This window comes from Oryctolagus cuniculus, chromosome 7 (assembly GCF_051225735.1).
Source record: "Oryctolagus cuniculus isolate XC-2025 breed Fujian yellow rabbit chromosome 7, ASM5122573v1, whole genome shotgun sequence".
Lineage (NCBI taxonomy): Eukaryota > Metazoa > Chordata > Mammalia > Lagomorpha > Leporidae > Oryctolagus > Oryctolagus cuniculus.
The window spans coordinates 150,867,216-150,886,918 of record NC_142873.1 but is presented as its reverse complement, the minus strand read 5'-3'; the positions used below and the strand labels follow the sequence as shown (position 1 = coordinate 150,886,918).

Below are 19,703 nucleotides of genomic sequence, written 5' to 3'. Positions count from 1 at the left end.
AATAAATAAAAAATAAAAAAATAAAAAATACAAAAAATAAAGTTCACAGTCTTGCTGTGTGCTGTGTGGGATTTCTGTTTTAAATAGTCTTTTTTTTCTTAGCCCAGGAGTTCTGTTTCCAAAGAAAGAGCCAGATGATTCTAAAGAGGAAAGACCCCGAAGCAGCTCCTGGCTCCTGATAAGCTTGGCTCCAGCCATTGTAGCCATCTGGGGAGTGAACCATGGGATGGAAGACATCTCTCTCTGCCTCTCTGTAGCTCTACCTTTCAAATAAGTAATAAACAAATCTTGGGGGGGGGGCACAGAATAGGGGTCACCACCTGTAATGCAAGCATCCCTTATGGGCACAGGTTCAAGTCCCGGCTGCGCAACTTTTATTTTTTTAAAAACATGTATTTATTTATTTGAGAGGTAGAGTTACAGACAGTGAGAGGGAGAGAAAGGTCTTCCTTCCATTGGTTCACCCCACAAATGGCCGCTATGGCTGGAGCTATGCCGAGCTGAAACCAGGAGCCAGGCGCTTCCTCCTGGTCTTCCACGCAGGTGCAGGCACCCAAGCACTTGGGCCATCCTCCACTGCCTTCCCGGGCCACAGCAGAGAGCTGGACAGGAAGAGGAGCAACCGGGACTAGAACTCGGCGCCCATATGGGATTCCGGTGCCGCAGGCGGAGGATTAGCCAAGTGAGCCACGGCGTCAGCCCCCTAGCTGCGCAACTTCTGATCCAACTGCCTGCCAAGGCACCTGGGGAAGCAGTGGAAGATGGCCCAAGTGCTCGGGTCCCTGCACCCACATGGGAGATCCAGAAAAAGCACCAGGGTTGTGCCCATCTGGAGAGAGAACCAGCAAACCGGAAGATCTCGCTCTTAACTCTGCTTCTCAAATAAAATAAATTTAAAAAAACCCAAAAACGTTAAGTCACAGAATAGTAGAAGGTATCTGTAAGTTATATCCAGTGAGGGACTTTTACCTAGAAAAAATTACGACAAATCCAATTTTAACAATGGGTGTTGGCTGGGATGCCAACATTCCATATTGGAGGGCCTGGAGTCAGTCCCGGTTGCCCTCCCATTCCAGCTTCCTGCTAATGTGCTCTCTGGGAAGCAGCAGGTGATAGCTCAAGTACTTGGATCCTACCACCAACGTGTGAGACCAGGATGGAGTTCTGGCCTACTAGGTTCAGCCTGACCCAGCCTCAGCTGTTGTAGACATTTCGGGAGTCAACTACAGGACAGAATATGTCTTTCTGCCTTTTAAATAAACAAACTAATTTAAAAAACCACAATGAGGTGTGGGCATTTAGCTTAATGATTAACATGCTGGTGTCCCACACAGATTACCTGGGTTCAAATCCTAGCTCAGGCTACTGGCTGGCTCCATCTTCCTATCAATGCAACCCTGGGAGGCACCAGTGATGGTTCAAGTAATTGGGTTCCTGCCACTTCCATAGAAGACCTGGATTGAGCTTCAGGTCCTCGTTTTGGAACCCTGGTCACTGTGGGCATTTGAGGAATGAAACCAGTGAATGGCAGCTCTTTGTCTCTCTCTTATTATCTAATTCATTCATTAACTAATAATGTTTTTAAAAGATTTATTTACTTGAGAAGCAGAGTCAGAGAGAGAAAGTCTTCCATCTGCTGGTTCAGTCTCTGGATGGCCCCAACGGCTGGAGTTGTGCCAATCCGAAGTCAGGAGCCAAGAGCCTCCTCCAGGTCTCTCACATGGGTGCAGGGGCCCAAACAGTTGGGCCATCTTCCACTGCTTTCCCAGGCACCAGTAGAGAGCTGGATCGAAGAGGAGCACCCGGGACATGAACTGAAGCCCATATGGGATTCCAGCATCACAGGAAGAGGCCTAGCCCGTGACGCCACAGCGCTGGCGCCTAACCAATTTTTTAAAAAAGATTTATTTATTTACAAGGCAGAGTAAGAGAAAGGGAGCTGGATTGACAGTAGAGCAACCAGGACTTGAACTGCCACCCATGTGGGATGCCAGCACTGCAGGTGGAGGCTTTAACCTGCTAGGCAACAGTGCCAGCCCCAATTAACTAATCTTAAAAATGGGTAGATTTGAACAATCTTATTGATGAAAATAAACAAATGGTGGTTAAGAACATGAAAGATGTTCATCATCAGTAGTCAGCAGGGAAATGCCAATCACAACCGTAAGACACCACCTCATATCCACTAGCTCCAGCAACTGTTGGCGAGGATATGGACGAACTCAAGTCCTTATATACACTGCTGGAGGGGATGTGAAATCCAACAGCCATACTGCCAGTTTCTTAAAACACATGTTTACCATACAGGCAGCAAGTCCACTCCTAGTTACACAGTCACATGAAATTAAAAGATACAACTGGTGGCAGAGGTTTGGCATACTGGCCGGGTCACCTCTTGGTACGCTTGTAGCCCATGTTGAAATTCCTGGTTCAAGCCTGGCTGCTCTGTTTCCAATTCAGCTTCCTGCTCATGTATACTCTGGAAGGCAACAGGTGACTGCTGAAGCACTTGGGTCCCTGCCACCCATGTGGGAGCCCCAGAGTGAGTTCTGGGGTCCTGGCTTTGGCCTAGCCCAGCCCTGGCTGTTGTGGACACCTGGCTGAATGAACTGACAAACTGAAGGTAACATGCTCTCTCCCTCTTTCAAGTAAAATAAAAATAAATTAAAAATTTAAATTTAACCATACAGCCACCTGGATAAATGTTCATAAGCAGTATTCATAACAACCAAAAAAGTGGAAATAATCTAAATGTTTATCAACTCAAAATGAATAAATAAAATGTGTTATACTACTACTAATAAAAAAGTGGAAAGTACTGATATAGGCTGCAACATGGGTAACAATACTGTAAGTGAAAGCCAGACACAAAGCACCACAGTGTATGATTCCTTCTCTATGAAATGTACAGAAAAGGCAAATCTAGATAGAAAGCAGACCAGCAGGGATCTGAGGCCAGGAGTGAGAACAGGGAGTGACTGCAAATGGGCACAAGAGAGCTTACCTAACGGATGGAAATATCCTGAAAGTGAATCATGGAAACAGCTGCGCAACTGTTATTTTAGTAAAAATCATTCAATTATACATTTTGATTTTAAATGAGTGTTATTTTATGGTATGTAAAAATCATACCTCAAAGCTGTTAAAAACAAAAACTACCATTTGTTGAGTTTTGATGTAGTGTCAAAGAGTAATATTCACAATTACTTCAAAGCTACATTAAAATATTCCTCCTTTCCTCATTGTGTTTCTGTGTGAGGCTGGGCTTTCTTCATGGATGTAACCCAACACATTTGGAAAAGATATTAGCTGTCTTCTGTTATAGCTAGACATGAAAGACATTCATAAAAATGTAAATAGTGCCCCTTTTCTCATCAAAAAAGTATATGGGGAATACAGTTTCTTTTATAAAAAATGTACTACTTATGTTAGTACATAATGTGCTCACTACTGTTACGTTAAAATGGTTTCATATAAACAAAGATCTTTAAGTTCCCCAACAAATTCTTTATAGAGTATAAGGAGGACCTAAACCCAAAACTTCAAGAACCCCTTCCCTGTAACAAAGCCTTTGTCTCTAACCTGGAATGTCCCCGAAGCACCTTTGCCAGTTATTTGTTCTAACTGGCCTCTCTCTACTGCTCTCTGCAGAGCATTCTTCAACAGCTGAGGCCTGCAGAAAAAACAAATAGTGATAAATACAACAATGAAAGTAAAACATAGATACATCCAGGGCTAATCCCAGATCTACAGCTCTAATTCTTACCACATGGAATGCTTTGTTAAAATGAACAACACAGTAATGACGAACTGTGGACATCCTTGAGCAAGGGCGACGTTTCTGTTTGTTGTTTTTCCAAGCTGAGAAGCTGTCATTTCCTGTACATACAGAACCATGTACCACACAGAACCCATTTCCCAACTGTCCGGGTACTCCCCAAACTCACTATTTATTACTACTACCACAACAGTGAACAAGTTGAGTAATCAAGCAAAGGATGAGTATCTTGCAAATCTCATCCAACTCTGCAATTCTTTAAGGTAAATCTAAACATCAATCTGTTAGAAATCCACTGATGGAATTAATGATAAAATCTCGAGATCAGAGTTGAAAATGGTAAGAATTTAAGAGGTTTCCAAAGAAATTATGTTTGGAGAAAATCACAGGGTTTAAAACTGAATCTTGGGTGTTTACTTTTTGCTAACAGTAGACAAAATTACCCCCAAAATTTTTGAAACACCTTAGAGGACAACACAAAGGCAAACCCACACACTGAGTTTTCCCTTTAGGGTTGTAAAATATCAGTAATCAAATTAAGGAGGCGATCTCACATGCGTGTGATGCTCATACCATGACAAGTGTGCTGGAACTCAGTATCACTGACATCAGCTCAGCACTGAGTAGGTTCTGACACTGTTCTAAAGTGCTTAACACGTGCTAACAAGTTCCAGTTCTGTGAGTTACACACAAAAAGGCAACTGAGACACAAAGAGGTACAGAATGACGGAACCGGGATCTAAACTTAAGGGGTTCAGCTCCACAGCCTATGCTCTTAACGGCAATGCTCACCTGCTACCAGCAAATGAGAGCACAAACTCAATTCTTTTTTTTGGTAAAGATTTATTTATTTATTTGAAAGTCAGAGTTACAGAGAGAGAGAGGGAAAGACAGAGATCTTCCATCTGCTCGTTCCCTCCCCAGATGGCTGCAACAGCCAGCACTGGGCCAGGCTAAATCCAGGAGCCTCTTCTGTATCTCCCAAATCGGAGGCAACAGGCCATTATCAGGGAACTAGATAGGAAGTGGAGCAGCCAGGACACAAATCGACACCCATATGGGACACTGGCTTGGCAGGCGGTGGGTAACCACTATACCACAATGTCAGCTTCACAAACTCAATTCTAATCTCACATGGGACATGTGTTCCTTAAGTGGAGTGATCCAGACATCTACTTACATGTCTTTCATTCATTCAACTCATATATTTATTATTTACTTGAAAGGCAGAGTTAGAGAAAGGAGGAGACAGAGAGGTCTTCGATCCACTGGTTCACTCTGTACATGGCTATAATGGCCATGGCTGGGCCAGGCTGAAGCCAGGAGTCAGGAGCTTCTTCTGGGTCTCCAACATGGGTGTAGGGCCCCAAACACTTGGGCCATCTTTCGTTGCTTTCCCAGGCACACATTAGCAGGCAGCTGGATCATAAGTGGAGCAGCCGGGTCTCGAACTGGCACCTGTGTGGGATGCTAGTAGTAGTAGTAGCTTTATCAGCTATACCACAACACACGCTCCCAACTTGTAGTTATCAAGTATCTACTATGTGTGAGGCTCTGAGGAAAGAGCAGTGAGTGCTATAAATAAAATAAATACTGGCCTTCAGGAATCTGATTTTTTTAATTTATTCATTTATTTGAAAGGCAGAATCACAGAGAGGCAGAGGCAGAGAAAGAGTTCTTCTATCCACTGGTTCACTCCCCAGATGGCTGCAACAGCCGGAGCTCTGTCAATCCAGGTGCCAGGAGCATCCTCTGGGTCTCTCATGTGGGTGCAGGGGCCCAAGGACTTGGGCCATCCTCCTCTGCTTTCCCAGGCCACAGCAGAGAGCTGGATTGGAAGTGGAGCAGCCGGGAATAGAACCGGCTCCCATATGGGATGCCAGCACTGCAGGTGGCGGCCCCAGGAATCTGATCTTGTAATGGGATAGAAAAACAACTAAAATAACTAAGTAAAACATGTAGTATGGGGGCTGGTGCTGTGGTGCAGCAGGTTAAGGTGCCATCTGCAGTTTAGCCTGCCCATCCCATATGGGCCCTGGTTTGAGTCCTGGTTGCTCCGCTTTCGATTCAGCTCCCTGCTGGTGCACCTGGAAAGGTAAAAGAGGATGGACCAGGTCCTTGGGCCACTGCACTCACGTGGGAGACCTGGAAGAGGCTCTTGGCTTGGTCTGACCCAGCTGTAGCCATCGGAGCCATCTGGGGAGTGAACCAGCGCATGGAAGATCTCTCTCCCTTCTCCTTCTTCAAATAAATAAATACTTTATAAAACAAAAAAATAAAGGGCCAGAGCTGTGGCTCTAAGCCTCTGCCTGCGGTGCCAGCATCCCATACAGGCGCGAGTTCAAGTCCCAGCTGTACCTCTTCCAATCCAGCTCTCTGCTTACGCCCTGGGAAAGCAGTGGAAGACAGCCCAAGTGCTTGGGCCCCTGCACACCTGTGGAAGACCCAGAAGAAGCTCCTGGCTCCTGACTTGGGATCAGTGCAGCTCCAACCACTGTGGTCATTTGGGGAGTGAACCAGTGGATCAAAGATCTTTCTCTCCCTCCTTCTCTCTGAAATCTCTCTCAAATAAATAAGTAAAATCTTTAAAAAAAATTAAAACAAGGGCCGGCGCTGTGGCTCACACAGCTGTACCCAAAATGACTTGAGTTTTTTCCTTTAGTCAGTATCCTAATGGGGCTAACATATTGCATTTAGTTGATGTAAACCAACTAAAACCTGTCTCTTCCTTTGTGAATTCTTTAAACTATTTATTTATTGATTGATTTTTTATTTTTAAAGATTTGATTATTTATTTGAAAGTCACAATTACACAGAGAGAGGAAGAGACGGAGAGAAAGAGGTCTTCAATCTACTGGTTCACTCCCCAAATGGCTGCAATGGCAATTTCTACTTTTTTATGTTTGAAAACTTCCAAATTTTAAAAAATTAGGGAAGGGGCAGGTGTTGTGGTACAGTGGTTTGAATCATGGCTTGGGACACCAGTATCTCACATACTGGAGAGGTGGCCTGAGTCTCTGCTACTCCACTTCTAATCTAGCTTTCTCATGATGCATCTGGTAAGGCAACAACCAATGGCCAAGGGCATGGGTCCCCACCATCAACATGGGAAATGGATGGGATTCCTAGCTGTGGCTTTGGCGTGGCCTAGCGCTGGCTGTTGTGGGCATTTGCAGAGTGAACTAGCAGATGGAAGATGGACTTCTGTATCTATCCCCTTTTGCCACACTGCGTTTCAAAAAAAAGGTGGGGGGGGGCAGTAAGGGCTCTTTTCACTATGCAGAACCTAATCACTTGAGCCATCATCACTGTCTCCCAAGGAAATTATAGACAGCAAGGCTACACTACTCAGACTTTTAAAATGTATCAAAACAACAACAACAACAAAAATCCTGCATTTTCCCCACTCTTCTGTTGGTGAAGCAAGTATGGTTGAACTTTCATATTAAATGTGTGTATGACAGGACTCCACTTTAATCAGAACTAAGGAAATCCATACAGTTTAACAAAATAAAGGTAAAGTGTTTCAAAGGAAAAAAAAATTCTATTTGAAAGGTTACGAAGAAAGGTGTCATCAGGTTCACTAGCATATATCTATTACCAGGTAAACTCTGTTTCAGCATATGATGACGACTCCAAGTGTTTAAAAGATTAGATATTGGGACAGACGTTTAGCCTAGCCTAGCAGTTAATATGCAGGTTAATACTTTTGAGTCCTGGGGCCAGCGCTGTGGCATAGTTGGCTAAGCCTCCGCCTGCAGTGCTGGCATCCCATAGAAGCACCGGTTCATGTACCAGCTGCTCCTCTTCAGATTCAGCACCCCTGCTGATGGCCTGGGAAAGCAGCAGAAGATGGCCCAAGTGCCTGGGCTCCTGCACCTGCATGAGAGACTCGGAAGAAGCTTCTGGCTCCTCGCTTCAGATCGGCTCAACTCTGCTGTTGCAGCTATTTGGGTGGAGAGTGAACCAGTGGATGGAAGACCTTTCTCTCTGTCTGCAATTCTACCTCTCAAATAAGTAAATAAAATCTTAAGACAAAAAAATTCTAAAAAGACTCTTGTGTCCCATATCAGAGTAGACTGCCTACATTCAAATCACATCTCTGGATCCTGATTACAGTTTTCTGCTAATGTAGACCCTGGGATGCAGTGGTGATTGCCCAAGTAATTAGGTTTCTGCTGCCCATGTGTGAGACCTGGATTGAACTGTAGTTCCTGGCTTTGGGCCTAGCTTAGCTCTGTTTGTCGCAGGCGTTTCAGGAATAATAGGAGTTTTCTCTCTGCCTCTCTCAAAAATACAAGTGAAAGTTTTAAAAAAAAAACAAACCAAAACCAAAAATCCAAAAGATTTAAAGCAAACTGAACTTACGTAAGAAGAGTGAATCAGAAGGAGAGAACAGAACTGGAGGGAGGGCATGGACTCTAGTCATCAAAAAGTAGAGAATTAAGGGAGCTAAAAATAAAATGTTTCCATCTTTAAATGCATTATACAATGCATTTCTTTTTTAAAAAATATTTTATTTATCTATTTGAGAGGCAGAGTTAGAGACAGAAAGGTCTTCCATCCACTGGTTCACTCCCCACCCAAATGGCCACAACAGCCAGAGCTGGACAGATCCAAAGCCAGAAGCCAGGAGTGTCTTCCAGGTCTCCCATCTGAGGGCAGGGGCCCAAGCTGCTGGGCCATTTTCTACTGCTTTCCCAAGCTGCTATCAGGGAGCTGGATTGGAAAATGGGGCCAGTGCTGTGGCACAGTGAGTTAAAGCCCTGTCCTGAAGCACCAACATCCCATATGGATGCTGGTTCTAGTCCCGGCTGCTCCTCTTCCGATCCAGCTCTCTGCTATGGCCTGGGAAAGCAGTAGAGGATGGGCTTTGGGCCCCTGTACCCACGTGGGAGACCCGGAAGAAGCTCCTGGCTTCAGATCAGCACAGCTCCGGCCACTGCGGTCATCTGGGGAGTGAACCAGCGGATGGAAGATCTCTCTGTCTCTAAGTCTAACTCTTTCAAATAAATAAAATAAATCTTTAAAAAAAAAGGAAGAGGCACAGCTGGGACATGAACAGACACCACATGGGATGCCGGCACCAGATAGATGCTTAGTCTATTTGCCATAGCACCGGCCCCCATACAGTGTGTTTCTAATGCATGGTTGTGTCTGCCTACCACCATCATATTCAGGGTATAAGAAGCATACATATACCAGGATATTAATTTCAAATTCTTTGCTTATGTGACTCCCTTCTCTTTTGTACTATTTGACTCATTCTTTAATTGGGCATTCTGAAGACGTGATTTTCTGAAAGCATGGATTTGGGTTGAAATTTCAGCAATTCTAAATGCAGGCTTCAGCAAAAATGTCACATGTACACATTTTAAAAAAAACTAAACTCTATCAGGGCAATGTATATTTGATATTTAATATAATACTCTTCTGTAGAAAGAACGCTGGATTAAACACAATTTTCCAAAAGTCACCACAACAAATATGTCACATGTACACATTTAAAACTCAGAAGACATCACCTGAAACACCCTCATCCCATATCAGAGTGCCCAAGTTTCAGCAGAGCTCTGCTTCCAATTCTACCTTTCTGCTCAAGTGTACACTGAGGGCTGCAGGTGACGGCTGAAGCAGCTGGCTCTTGCAGTCTATGCAGGAGACCCAGACTGAGCTCTTGGCTCCTAGTACTGGCCTGGTCTCACCCTGGCTGTTTTGGGCATTTGGGGAGTGAATCAGCAGCAGACAGAATACCTATGTCTATTTCTCCCCCTATTTCAAATAAGTTATAAAATAAAGTGAAATTGAAAAAATAACCTCAAACTCCGGTAGGCATTTGGCACAAGGATTAAGACACTGCTTGGGATATCTGAATCAAGAGTGCTTAGGTGTGAGTTCTGGCTCCACTTCTGATTCCAGCTTCCTGCTTATGCTCACCCTGGGAGGCAGCAGATGATGGCTCAGTACTTAAGTGCCTGCTACCCACATAAGAGACCCAGACTCAGTTCTGAACTCCTGGCCTTGGCCTGCCCCAATCTTTGAGTCCCGGCTGCTCCACTTTCGATTCAGCTCTCTGTTAATGGTCCGGGAAAGCAGCAGAAGATGGCCCAAGTCCTTGGTTCCCTGCATCTGCATGGGAGACCTGGAGGAAGCTCCTGGCTCCTGGCTTCGGATCGGCATTGCCAAATACTATAGGTATTTGGGAATGAAATAAGCAGATGGAAGATTTCTGTCTCTATGTCTTTCAAATAAAACGAAGAAAAAAAGAAAAACCCTTATACTCTGATCTACAAATTTAAACAAATATGTCTACATAAATCCCAGAGATAATAAGACAATATTAATGTTAAGTCCAGATGCTGAGTGGTTAACTTTTTCTTTTTTTAAAGATTTATTTATTTATTTATTTGAAAGTCAGAGTTACACAGAGAGAGGAGAGGCAGAGAGAGAGAGAGGTCTTCCATCCTCTTCTGCTTCACTCCCCGATTGGCTCCAACAGCCAGGGCTACACTGATCCGAGGAGCCAGGAGCTTCCTCTGGGTCTCCCATGCAGATGCAGGGGACCAAGGACTTGGGCCATCTTCTATTGCTTTCACAAACCATTAGCAGACAGCTGAATCAAAAGTGGAACAGCCAGGGCTCAAATCGGCGCCCATATGGGATACCAACACTGCAGGCAACAGCTTTACCTGCTACACCACAGCGCTGTCCCCATAACTTTTTTTTGAACAAATGAATTGGCTGGTGCTGCGGCTCAACTGGTTAATCCTCCGCCTGCGGCGCCAGCACCCTGGGTGCTAGTCCCAGCTGGGGCGCTGGATTCTATTCCGGTTGCTCCTCTTCCAGGCCAGCTCTCTGCTGTGGCCTGGGAGTACAGTGGAGAATGGCCCAAGTGCTTGGGCCCTGCACCTGCAAGGGAGACCAGGAGGAAGCACCTGGCTCCTGGCTTCGGATCAGTGCAGCACGCGGGCCGTAGTGGCCATTTGTGGGGTGAACCAACGGAAGGAAGACCTTTCTCTCTAACTCTGCCTGTCCAAAAAAAAAAAAAAAACAAACAAACAAAAAAAAAACCCACAACAACAAATGAATTACTATCAAAATTTTGTCAGAATTCTGTCTTACATGTTTAAATGTTGAAGATACTGTTATTTCTATTTAGAAGTTATTGAAGCCAGAGGTATTTTTTTGTTCTCAGTTATAATTGTAAACAACAGATGAGTATCTAAAAAGACATACAGCTAGAAGGAAAAAGCAGGTCTTCCACAACCATGGGTTCCACATCAGTGGATTCAACTAACCACATATTAAAAATTTTTGGAAGGGCCAGGCGTTTGGTCCAGTAGATAAGATACATCCTAAGCTGGTTCCAGCTTCTGACTCTGGCTTCCCTAATGCAGATCCTGGGAGACAACAAGTACTGGCTCAAGTGATTGATCTCCTGCCACAAATGTGGAAGACTCAAATTGAGTTCCCAGCTCCTGCCCTTGGCCTGAGACTGTTGTGGACATCGGGGGACTGAATGTGTAGGTAACAGCCCTTTCTAACTCTCTAAATAAATAAACAAAACATTTTTAAAATGAAAAAAAAAAAAAAAAGAACATGCGCTTTAAGTTTAAAAAATTACATATGGAGATACGAAAATGCAAACATAATGTGGCAAAAACAAAAGACCCAAACAAATCACATAAAAAAGGTTTTATTCCTAGCTCAGCTAGAAGCCTTCTCGAATAATCTCTCTTCTTGTGCAGAAGAGACTAAAAGATTAACATATTATGCTTTAAAAAAAAAGTTGTCAATGGCTCCTACCTGATGTCCACCCTGAGTTTGGGGTAATACTGGGATACATATTTCCTGATAAGACTGTAAGAAGCTTCTTTAGGTTCACAAAGGCGAGTAAAGGCCAGCGGGAGGACATCTTCCAACTTTACTTGTGGTTCTGGATCTACTGCAGAGCTCCTCTTCTGAAAAATAACATCGAAATTACGATCATTATAGAACAGAAAGCTTTCTCTTCCTTGTTTGAGTACTCAGCCAACTGGCAACAGAAGATTATCACTTTTTTCCACATATAATACATCACACCACAACAGTGTAATGTCACTTGCATGGCAATTTCTTTGAGAAAAAAATTTCAAGTTGGGAGTTAAAATAATATATAGAAAAGCAAGAAAGAGGAGTAGACTTTAAAAATCTTCAGAATTGTAAAAACAAAGGTGTAAAGGAATATTTATGATTTCAATTACCAACACAAATGAAATACTAGATATTTCACTTTATTATAAATGATGTTATTATGTTGGGATGAAAGGTGTTAGTATTTATAGAAAGTGAGAAGAAAAATTGGCTCTGGGTATATATTTGAGGTTAAGTATTGAGTAAAAACTTAAAATATTTCACAAAAAACAGTACAATTCACATAGCCATCCATATATACAGCATTTAAGTCAATGGGCTTAACTGGGTTGAAGTATCAGGATTTGCATCCTGGCTACTATATTCCCCAGCTGGACAGATTACATGTAGCACCTGCAGGTTAGTACAAAAGCTGCACTTTGCATAGTGCCAGACACACAGTAAACACTCAGTAAACATTGCTATTTAGTGATCCTAATAGTGTTACAGTCCTCGAAATGTGGCACAGACTTCTTACCTTTCTGTTTCTGGATTTCTGAGGGGTTTTTCTTGATTTTTGGACCACAACAAAACTTCCAGAAGCACCTTTTCCTTTTACCTACAATAAATTGATTTTTATTTACATTATTACTGTATTTATAACTTTAATTTTTTAAAAGACTTATTTATTTGAAAGAGCTAGAGAGAGAGAAGGAGAGAGAGCATGTGAGCACACACTTCCATCTGCTGACCCACGCCCCAGATGGCCACATAGGCCAGAGCTGGGCCAGGCTGAAGCCAGGAGCCAAGAGCTTCCTCTAAGTCTCCCAGGTAGTCAGCGGGGGCCCAAACTCCTGAACCATCCTCTGCTGCCTTTCCCAGGCCATTAGCTGGGAGCTGAATTGGAAATGGAGCAACCAGGACACAAACCGGCATCCATATGGGATGCTGGCATCATAGGCATCAACTTTATCTGCTACACCACACTATCAGTCCCCAGTATTTAATTATTTTTTATTTTTATTTATTTTTTTAAATTTGATAGGTAGAGTTATAGACAGTGAGAGACAGAGAGAAAGGTCTTCTTTCCGTTGGTTCACCCCACAAATGGCCACTACGGCCAGCACTGCGCCGATCTGAAGCCAGGAGCCAGGTGCTTCTTCCTGGTCTCCCTTACAGGTGCAGGGCCCAAGCACTTGGGCCATCCTCCACTGCCCTCCCAGGCCACAGCAGAGAGCTGGACTGGAAGAGGAGCAACCGGGACTAGAACCTGGTGCCCATATGGGATGCTGGTGCCACAGGCGGAGGATTAACCAAGTGAGTCACGGCACCGGCCAACCAATATTTGTAACTTTATACAAGACTAAAGGAATTATAGGGCATGTTGATATAAGACTTAATGTAAAATGCTGTTTAAAGAATATTTAAAGAATAATGGATGAGGAGTCAAGAGACTTGAGATGGAAACCATCTAACTATTCAATATTGGATAACTCAGTGAACTCTATTCTGCTAAACTGAAGAACAATACTATGATACCAAGTTAAACAGTCTACCACAAGCTTTCAAAAATTATTAAAAAAATAACTACAATGCAAAACAGCGAAAATGTCCTATGAAAGGAATGGACAATGAAGAAGGACCAAGCACGTGGTGCAGGAGGTATGATAGCACTCGGGGTGTCCTAATTCCATAGCAGAGTGCCCGATTTGATTCCTGGCTCCTGTTTCCTATCCAGCTTCTGCTAATGTACACCCTGGGAGGTAGCAGATGATGGCTCAAGTACTTGGTCCCTAGCACCCATGAGACCTGCACTGAGTTTTGGGCTCTTGGTTTTTGGCCTGTGGGTATCTGGGGTGTGAACCAGCAGATGTTGGATCTTCCTCTTTCAAAGGAACATAGTACCTTAGTCAAAGTTTAGAGCCAAAAGGTCTCAGACCCCAACTTTTCCCACATTGTATCAATGACAAATTATTAAGCTTTATGTGAACGGTTATCTGATAATTTTGCAGACATTGCGCACAATGGTATATACAAGTCTTACTATAACTAATTTTTTTTTTTTAAGATTTTATTTCTTTGAAAGACAGAGTACAGAGAGAGGTAGATACAGAGAGAGGTCTTCCATCCTCTGCTTCACTCCCCAGATGGCTGTCACGGCCAGAGCTGCGTCAATCCAAAGCCAGGAGCCAGGAGATTCTTCAGGTCTCCTATGTGGGTGCAGCAGCCCAAGGACTTGGGCCATTTTCTACTGCTATCCCAGGCCATAGCAGAGAGCTGGATCAGAAGAAGAGCAGCCAGAACTAGAATCGGCGCCCATATGGGATGTCAGAACTTCAGGCCAGGGCTTTTTTTTTTTTTGACAGGCAGAGTGGACAGTGACAGACAGAGAGAAAGGTCTTCCTTTGCCGTTGGTTCACCCTCCAATGGCTGCCGCGGCCGGTGCACTGTGGCTGGCGCACCGCGCTGATCCGAAGCCAGGAGCCAGGTGCTTATCCTGGTCTCCCATGGGGTGCAGGGCCCAAGCACTTGGGCCATCCTCCACTGCACTCCCTGGCCACAGCAGAGAGCTGGCCTGGAAGAGGGGCAACTGGGACAGAATCAGGCCCCCCGACCAGGATTAGAACCTGGTGTGCCGGCGCCGCAAGGCAGAGGATTAGCCTATTGAGCTGCGGCACCAGCCAGGCCAGGGCTTTAACCTACTGCGCCACAGCACCAGCCCCACCATAACTTAAATTGATTCACAAATAATCAAAGTCCTCCACATCTTAGTTTTATCTATACCAAGGTGAAATGCTTTTAGCCTACTGTTTTGCTTTCATTTTTTTTTCAAGATTTACTTGAAAGAGTTAAGAGTGAGAGAAAGAAGAGACAGACAGACAGGGCTGGGGGGCAAGCCCAAGAATGCTGGTTCATTCTCCAAATTGCCGCAACAGCCAGGGCTGTGCCAGGCCAAACCCAGGAGCCTGGAAATCCATCAGGACCTCTCACACGGGCGGCAGGGGTCCAAGCACTTGGGCCATCTTTTGCTGTTTCCCAGGCGCATTAGCAGGTAGCTGAACTGGAAGTGGAGTAACCGAGACTTGGAGCAGCACTCACATGAGATTCCCCATTGCAGGTGGGGACAGTTTAACCTACTGCACCACAAAGCAGGCCCCTAGTGTACTGTTTACACACCAAATCCTGAGGATCACTCTGTAGGGGCAATAGAAGGTTACAAACTACATTTTCATAAAGGAAAATACGATGCTACCTCCTAAGCTGTGCTGACACACGATGTTACAGGACAGGTCTTTAGCTTTGGCTAGGTAAGACCTTTTAATAAAATATCATTTTCAAGGTCTGTTTAAATAAAGCTAGACTTTAAGTTCCATATGATGGTAATCTGTTTTATTCATTGATGGACCCCTAAGCACCTGGCAGACACAGGGAATTAGTATCAAACTTTGGAATTACTTGTTCAAAGTTCTAAGCAGTGTTTAAATTTTAAATGCCTGAGTGATAGATTCTATGCTTATCAAATTGTGCAAAAAAGGTCTAAAAAAATAGCAAGACAACTCTGGGAATGTGGTCAACAAGATTCTTAGAACCAACTTTTGTCAGTACCATGGAACCTTGGTAGTTATTTCATCATTCTGGACTGCTGAATATAAGACAAGAAAATCCATTCTATGCTTAGAATTCTAGGATTCGAAAGCAATACTTTAATAAACTATGCAAGAGGACACAGATTTAAGCCTGATATCAACACTAGTTCTAGGACTAGTCTCAGTTCACTTGGGCAACTCTAAAGCTCCTAACAGGCATTAAGTGTTTATAGATACTAACCATTTAAGGTGAACCTATTTGTAAAACTGATGTATAAGAGCAACAAGTCTAGTCGTAGGAACTGCTAACAAACCTAACACAAGAGCAATTATCCTTTCTGCTATTGCAATAGCAGGGTTCCTTACCATCTTCAGTGCTGAATGATTTCAAACACCAATGACACCCAAAGGAAATCCATTTAAGAGTACGATAAGCTAGAAAAAAACATTATCTTATTGCTCCTGCTTTCTAGAAAGCAAGTGGCACCAGTGTTTTTTTCAAACCTTGCTTCAGGTAATAAAACTGTATTAAAAAGTATTTCATTATTCTGTAAATTATTTTTAATAATTAAGAAAGTCTAAATGTTACTAAACACACTTAACTCTAATATATGATGAAATTATATTACCAGTAATTGTAATACCTGTTTGATGACTCCTCTATTTAATTCTCTTTTCAACGCCTGTTTAAGAAGATAGCCCCTCCTTTCCAGCTCCAAAGAAGGATACTTGTGGATTATATATTTTCGAATAGCAACCACTGATGCACCACTCTTCTGGAAGCATGCCTAGAAAAAAGATTTGCCAAATCATATACATTACCTTAAACTTGCTGTTTTTTACTAGATAAAGAACTTGACACATTTTTCCAGACAGGCTACACAAGGAATAGAGATCTAACTATGGACAAGGTACTGGACCAAGAAATTTTTCTTAAAGAGGTGAGAGAAGTCTAAGGAGTAAAGGGACAAGTTTGACGGCAAAACCTGTTTTTCAGTTTATATGTCAGTGCTATCTTCTTGAATTCAGAGTGACAGCTATACTTACATATATCCCCTTCCACGGCACTGCCTTGGTTAAAATGATCTCTGCCCCTAATCAAAACTCAGTCCCTAAAATAAGTTGTTTTTAACTCTTCTTACTAAATGAAATAAATATTGCAAAATTAAATAGAAAGATCTACACAAAACGGCAATGTCAGATTAGGAAATACCCTTAAAAATTAAAATGATGATGTAGTATGACACTTTTTCCTATCCAAATGCTAACCAGGCCCAACACTGCTTAGCTTCTGAGATCAGACGAGATCGGGCGCATTCAGAGTGGTGTGGCCACAGACGTAAGACACTTTCTACAAGTCTGAAATGGTGAGACGATGAGCCAAAGTAACAGGTTTGTAAAAGTGTTTCTAGTTCAGGTGTAAAAGGGAACCACTAGCGTGTGTGTGTGTGTGTGTGTGTGTGTATATATATATATAGTCAGCTTTACAAACTGATCTAAAGATATTTTTTAAAACATAAATTCTAAGTGTTATTCAGTTAATTAACAGTTACTTGAGAGAAGGTAGTCCTTACACATAATGTTGGATGAGTTAACCTTATCAGTCTTAAAATCTATATTCAATAAACTGAGTAATAAATTACAAAAATAAATTATAAATGCCTTTCACAGTAAAGATGAATTTAAAAATAAAATCAACAGCACTCACATCATCAGAAACACATGAACCCCACAATAGCTTTCCGTCTGAATCTCCTTCAGGAAGCAGAGCAAAATTTCTGATGTTTAGACAGAAGTACTCCACTCTCAACTAAGCAACAGATAAACAATAAATCTAAGATGAACTGCTTGAAATAAAAAACTTGCCTTAATGGCCTCAGTAAGGATTGCATCCATCTTGGGACGTGGGGAGGAAGCCATCGGTGTTTGTTTCTGGGCCCTGGCTAGCTGGCTGGCAGAAAGGGTAGCCCAGGAAGGTATTGTTTTTTTCACTTTCTTCTCCTTTTCTTTAGACTGATCTTTCTCACTTTAAAACAAAAAATTGTTATTATGCATATGAAAGATGAATTCTCCAGAAAGAGGTACAGTTGGCCCTCTGTATCCAGGGGTTCCACAGTGAGGAGCAAAAATATTCCAGAAAAAAGAAAAAAAAAAAACAAAAAACAACTACACCTGAACTGAACATGTATACTTCCTTCCTTGCCATTATTCTCTAAACAGTACAGCAAAAACAGTTACTTACATAAAGTCTACACTATGCTAGATACCAAAAGTAACCCAGAGACATGTTAAAGTATATGGGAAGATGTACACAGGTTACATGTAAATGTCATGTCATTTTATATAAGGGATTTCAGCATCCTTGGATTTTGATATATGTTGGGGAGGTTATCTTGGGACCAATCACCCGAGGATACTGAGGGATAACTATATATAGTCAGAAAGATGAAAAGACCAGAGAAGGGCAAAAACTGTCTTATTTAAACACCAAGGTAACATGTACGATAACCAAAAATTTATAAAATATATTTCAAAAACTGTGTACTATAAATAAACTAAAAGGATGTCTTCTCTCAGGTACAAGGAGAGAAGTCATAAAATTAGCACTGGCATGAGGGTCTAGTATACAAAAGAAATGAGGTTTTTTTTTTTTTTTAAAGATTTATTTATTTGAAAGATGGAGTGAGAGACAGAGACAGAAAGATATCCCATCTACCGGTTAACTCCCCAAATGGCTACAACAGCTGGGACTGGGCTAGGCCAAGGCCAGGAACCAGGAACTCCAGGTCTCCCATACGGATGGCAGAGCTCCAAGTGCTTGAGCCATCATCTACTGCTTCCCAGGTTCATCAGCAAGGAGCTGCATAGGAAGTGAAGTAGCTGGGACTCAAACTGCCACTCTGATAGGGGATGCAGGCAGTCCAGGCTGCAGCTTAACCCACTGTGCCACAACATCAACCGGTGGCTCTCTCATTTTTAATGCTTGTTTTCATCTCTATGTAAGGCACACTGAGAGCGAGAGAGGAGATTTTCCATCTGCTGCTCCACTCTCCTGATGCCTGCAAAACCCAGGGCTGGGCCAGGCTGAAGCCAGGATCCTGGAACTCTATCTGGGTCTCCCACGGGGGTGGCAGGTTCCTGAGCACTTGAATCATCATCTGCTGCCTCCCAGGATGCAAAAATAGAGAACCTTACAATGCACACCCAGCAACAACTACCACAGATGTGATCTGGTGTGATGGAAAAAACAAACTCTGAAGTCAGAAAACTAGGTTTGAGTTTCAACACTTAGTAGCTAGCTATACAGCTACGTATGATATCACTTAACAACTGATGTCAGCTTTAGTCTTCAAGTGTAAAACAGTCATAACGTATACCCATTACTTCCAAAGATGTGGCAAAAGATTGGGATTTTGATCAACAAATCATTTGTGAGTCACAGAGCATTATATATATTTCATTGTAAATAGTAATAACGACACTCTATGCATCTAACAGATGCATTAAAACATTTAAGAAGACAAGCCGAGGGTGAGTGCTTAGCCTCGCAGTTAAGACCCAAGTTAGGATGTCCATGTCTTACACTGGAGTGCCTGGGTTTGATTCCCCACTCAGGCTCCTGACTCCATCATCACCCTGGTCATACAGACTTCCAGGCACAGGCGATAGCTTTAGTGTTTGGATTCTTGCCAGCCATTTGGAAGACCTGGATTGAATTCTCTGGCTCTCAGCTTTCACATTAGCCCAGCCCCAGCTGTTGTGAGCATTTGGGGAGTAGGCCAGTACTCTATCTCTCACTATATTTGACTTTCTCTGCCTCTCAAAAAGAGAAGAGAGAGAATGGTTATAGCCATTAAAAATCCCACAAATCTTACTTATATCTATGAAATTGCAATAAAGGATTCCCTGCAGATTTTATCTAAAAGAAATAGTTATTACTAAGTTAGACTTTTATTTAAAAAGTTAATATCTAACTGTACCAACAAAAATAATGGAGCAGTGGAATGAATACCATCAGCTATTCTAAAAAAATTTTTTGAGAATAAAAATAACTGTTAGCATCTTGTGCAGACACAGATCAACAGCAAAATCTTTCAGATTCTCAAAATCACCTCAAATTAGTGCTTCTCAAATACATTCAGAGCTTTAGCACACTCTATCAATGACTAGACACAGACTAATGCTTTCTTTTTTTAATGAGTTATTTATTTATTTATTTATTTTTT

General features: G+C 42.7%; 1 protein-coding gene across 9 annotated transcripts in view; it reads right to left on the bottom strand.

Annotated features, from left to right (window-relative positions):
• The window catches only part of HP1BP3 (heterochromatin protein 1 binding protein 3), a 45,506-nt gene that overhangs the window by 12,130 nt on the left and 13,673 nt on the right, over positions 1 to 19,703 (bottom strand). For all 9 annotated transcript variants that reach the window (XR_011390865.2, XR_011390866.2, XM_051840032.3 and 6 more), the window contains 5 exons: positions 17,344 to 17,503; positions 16,122 to 16,265; positions 12,429 to 12,509; positions 11,585 to 11,739; positions 3,583 to 3,673 (listed from right to left, as the gene is read on the bottom strand). Coding sequence is in view for 7 of the 9 variants with exons in the window: in XM_051840032.3 (XP_051695992.2) it covers positions 3,583 to 3,673; positions 11,585 to 11,739; positions 12,429 to 12,509; positions 16,122 to 16,265; positions 17,344 to 17,503 (631 nt within the window). In the remaining 2 variants the exon portion in view is untranslated. The remainder of the gene's footprint in view (positions 1 to 3,582; positions 3,674 to 11,584; positions 11,740 to 12,428; positions 12,510 to 16,121; positions 16,266 to 17,343; positions 17,504 to 19,703) is intronic.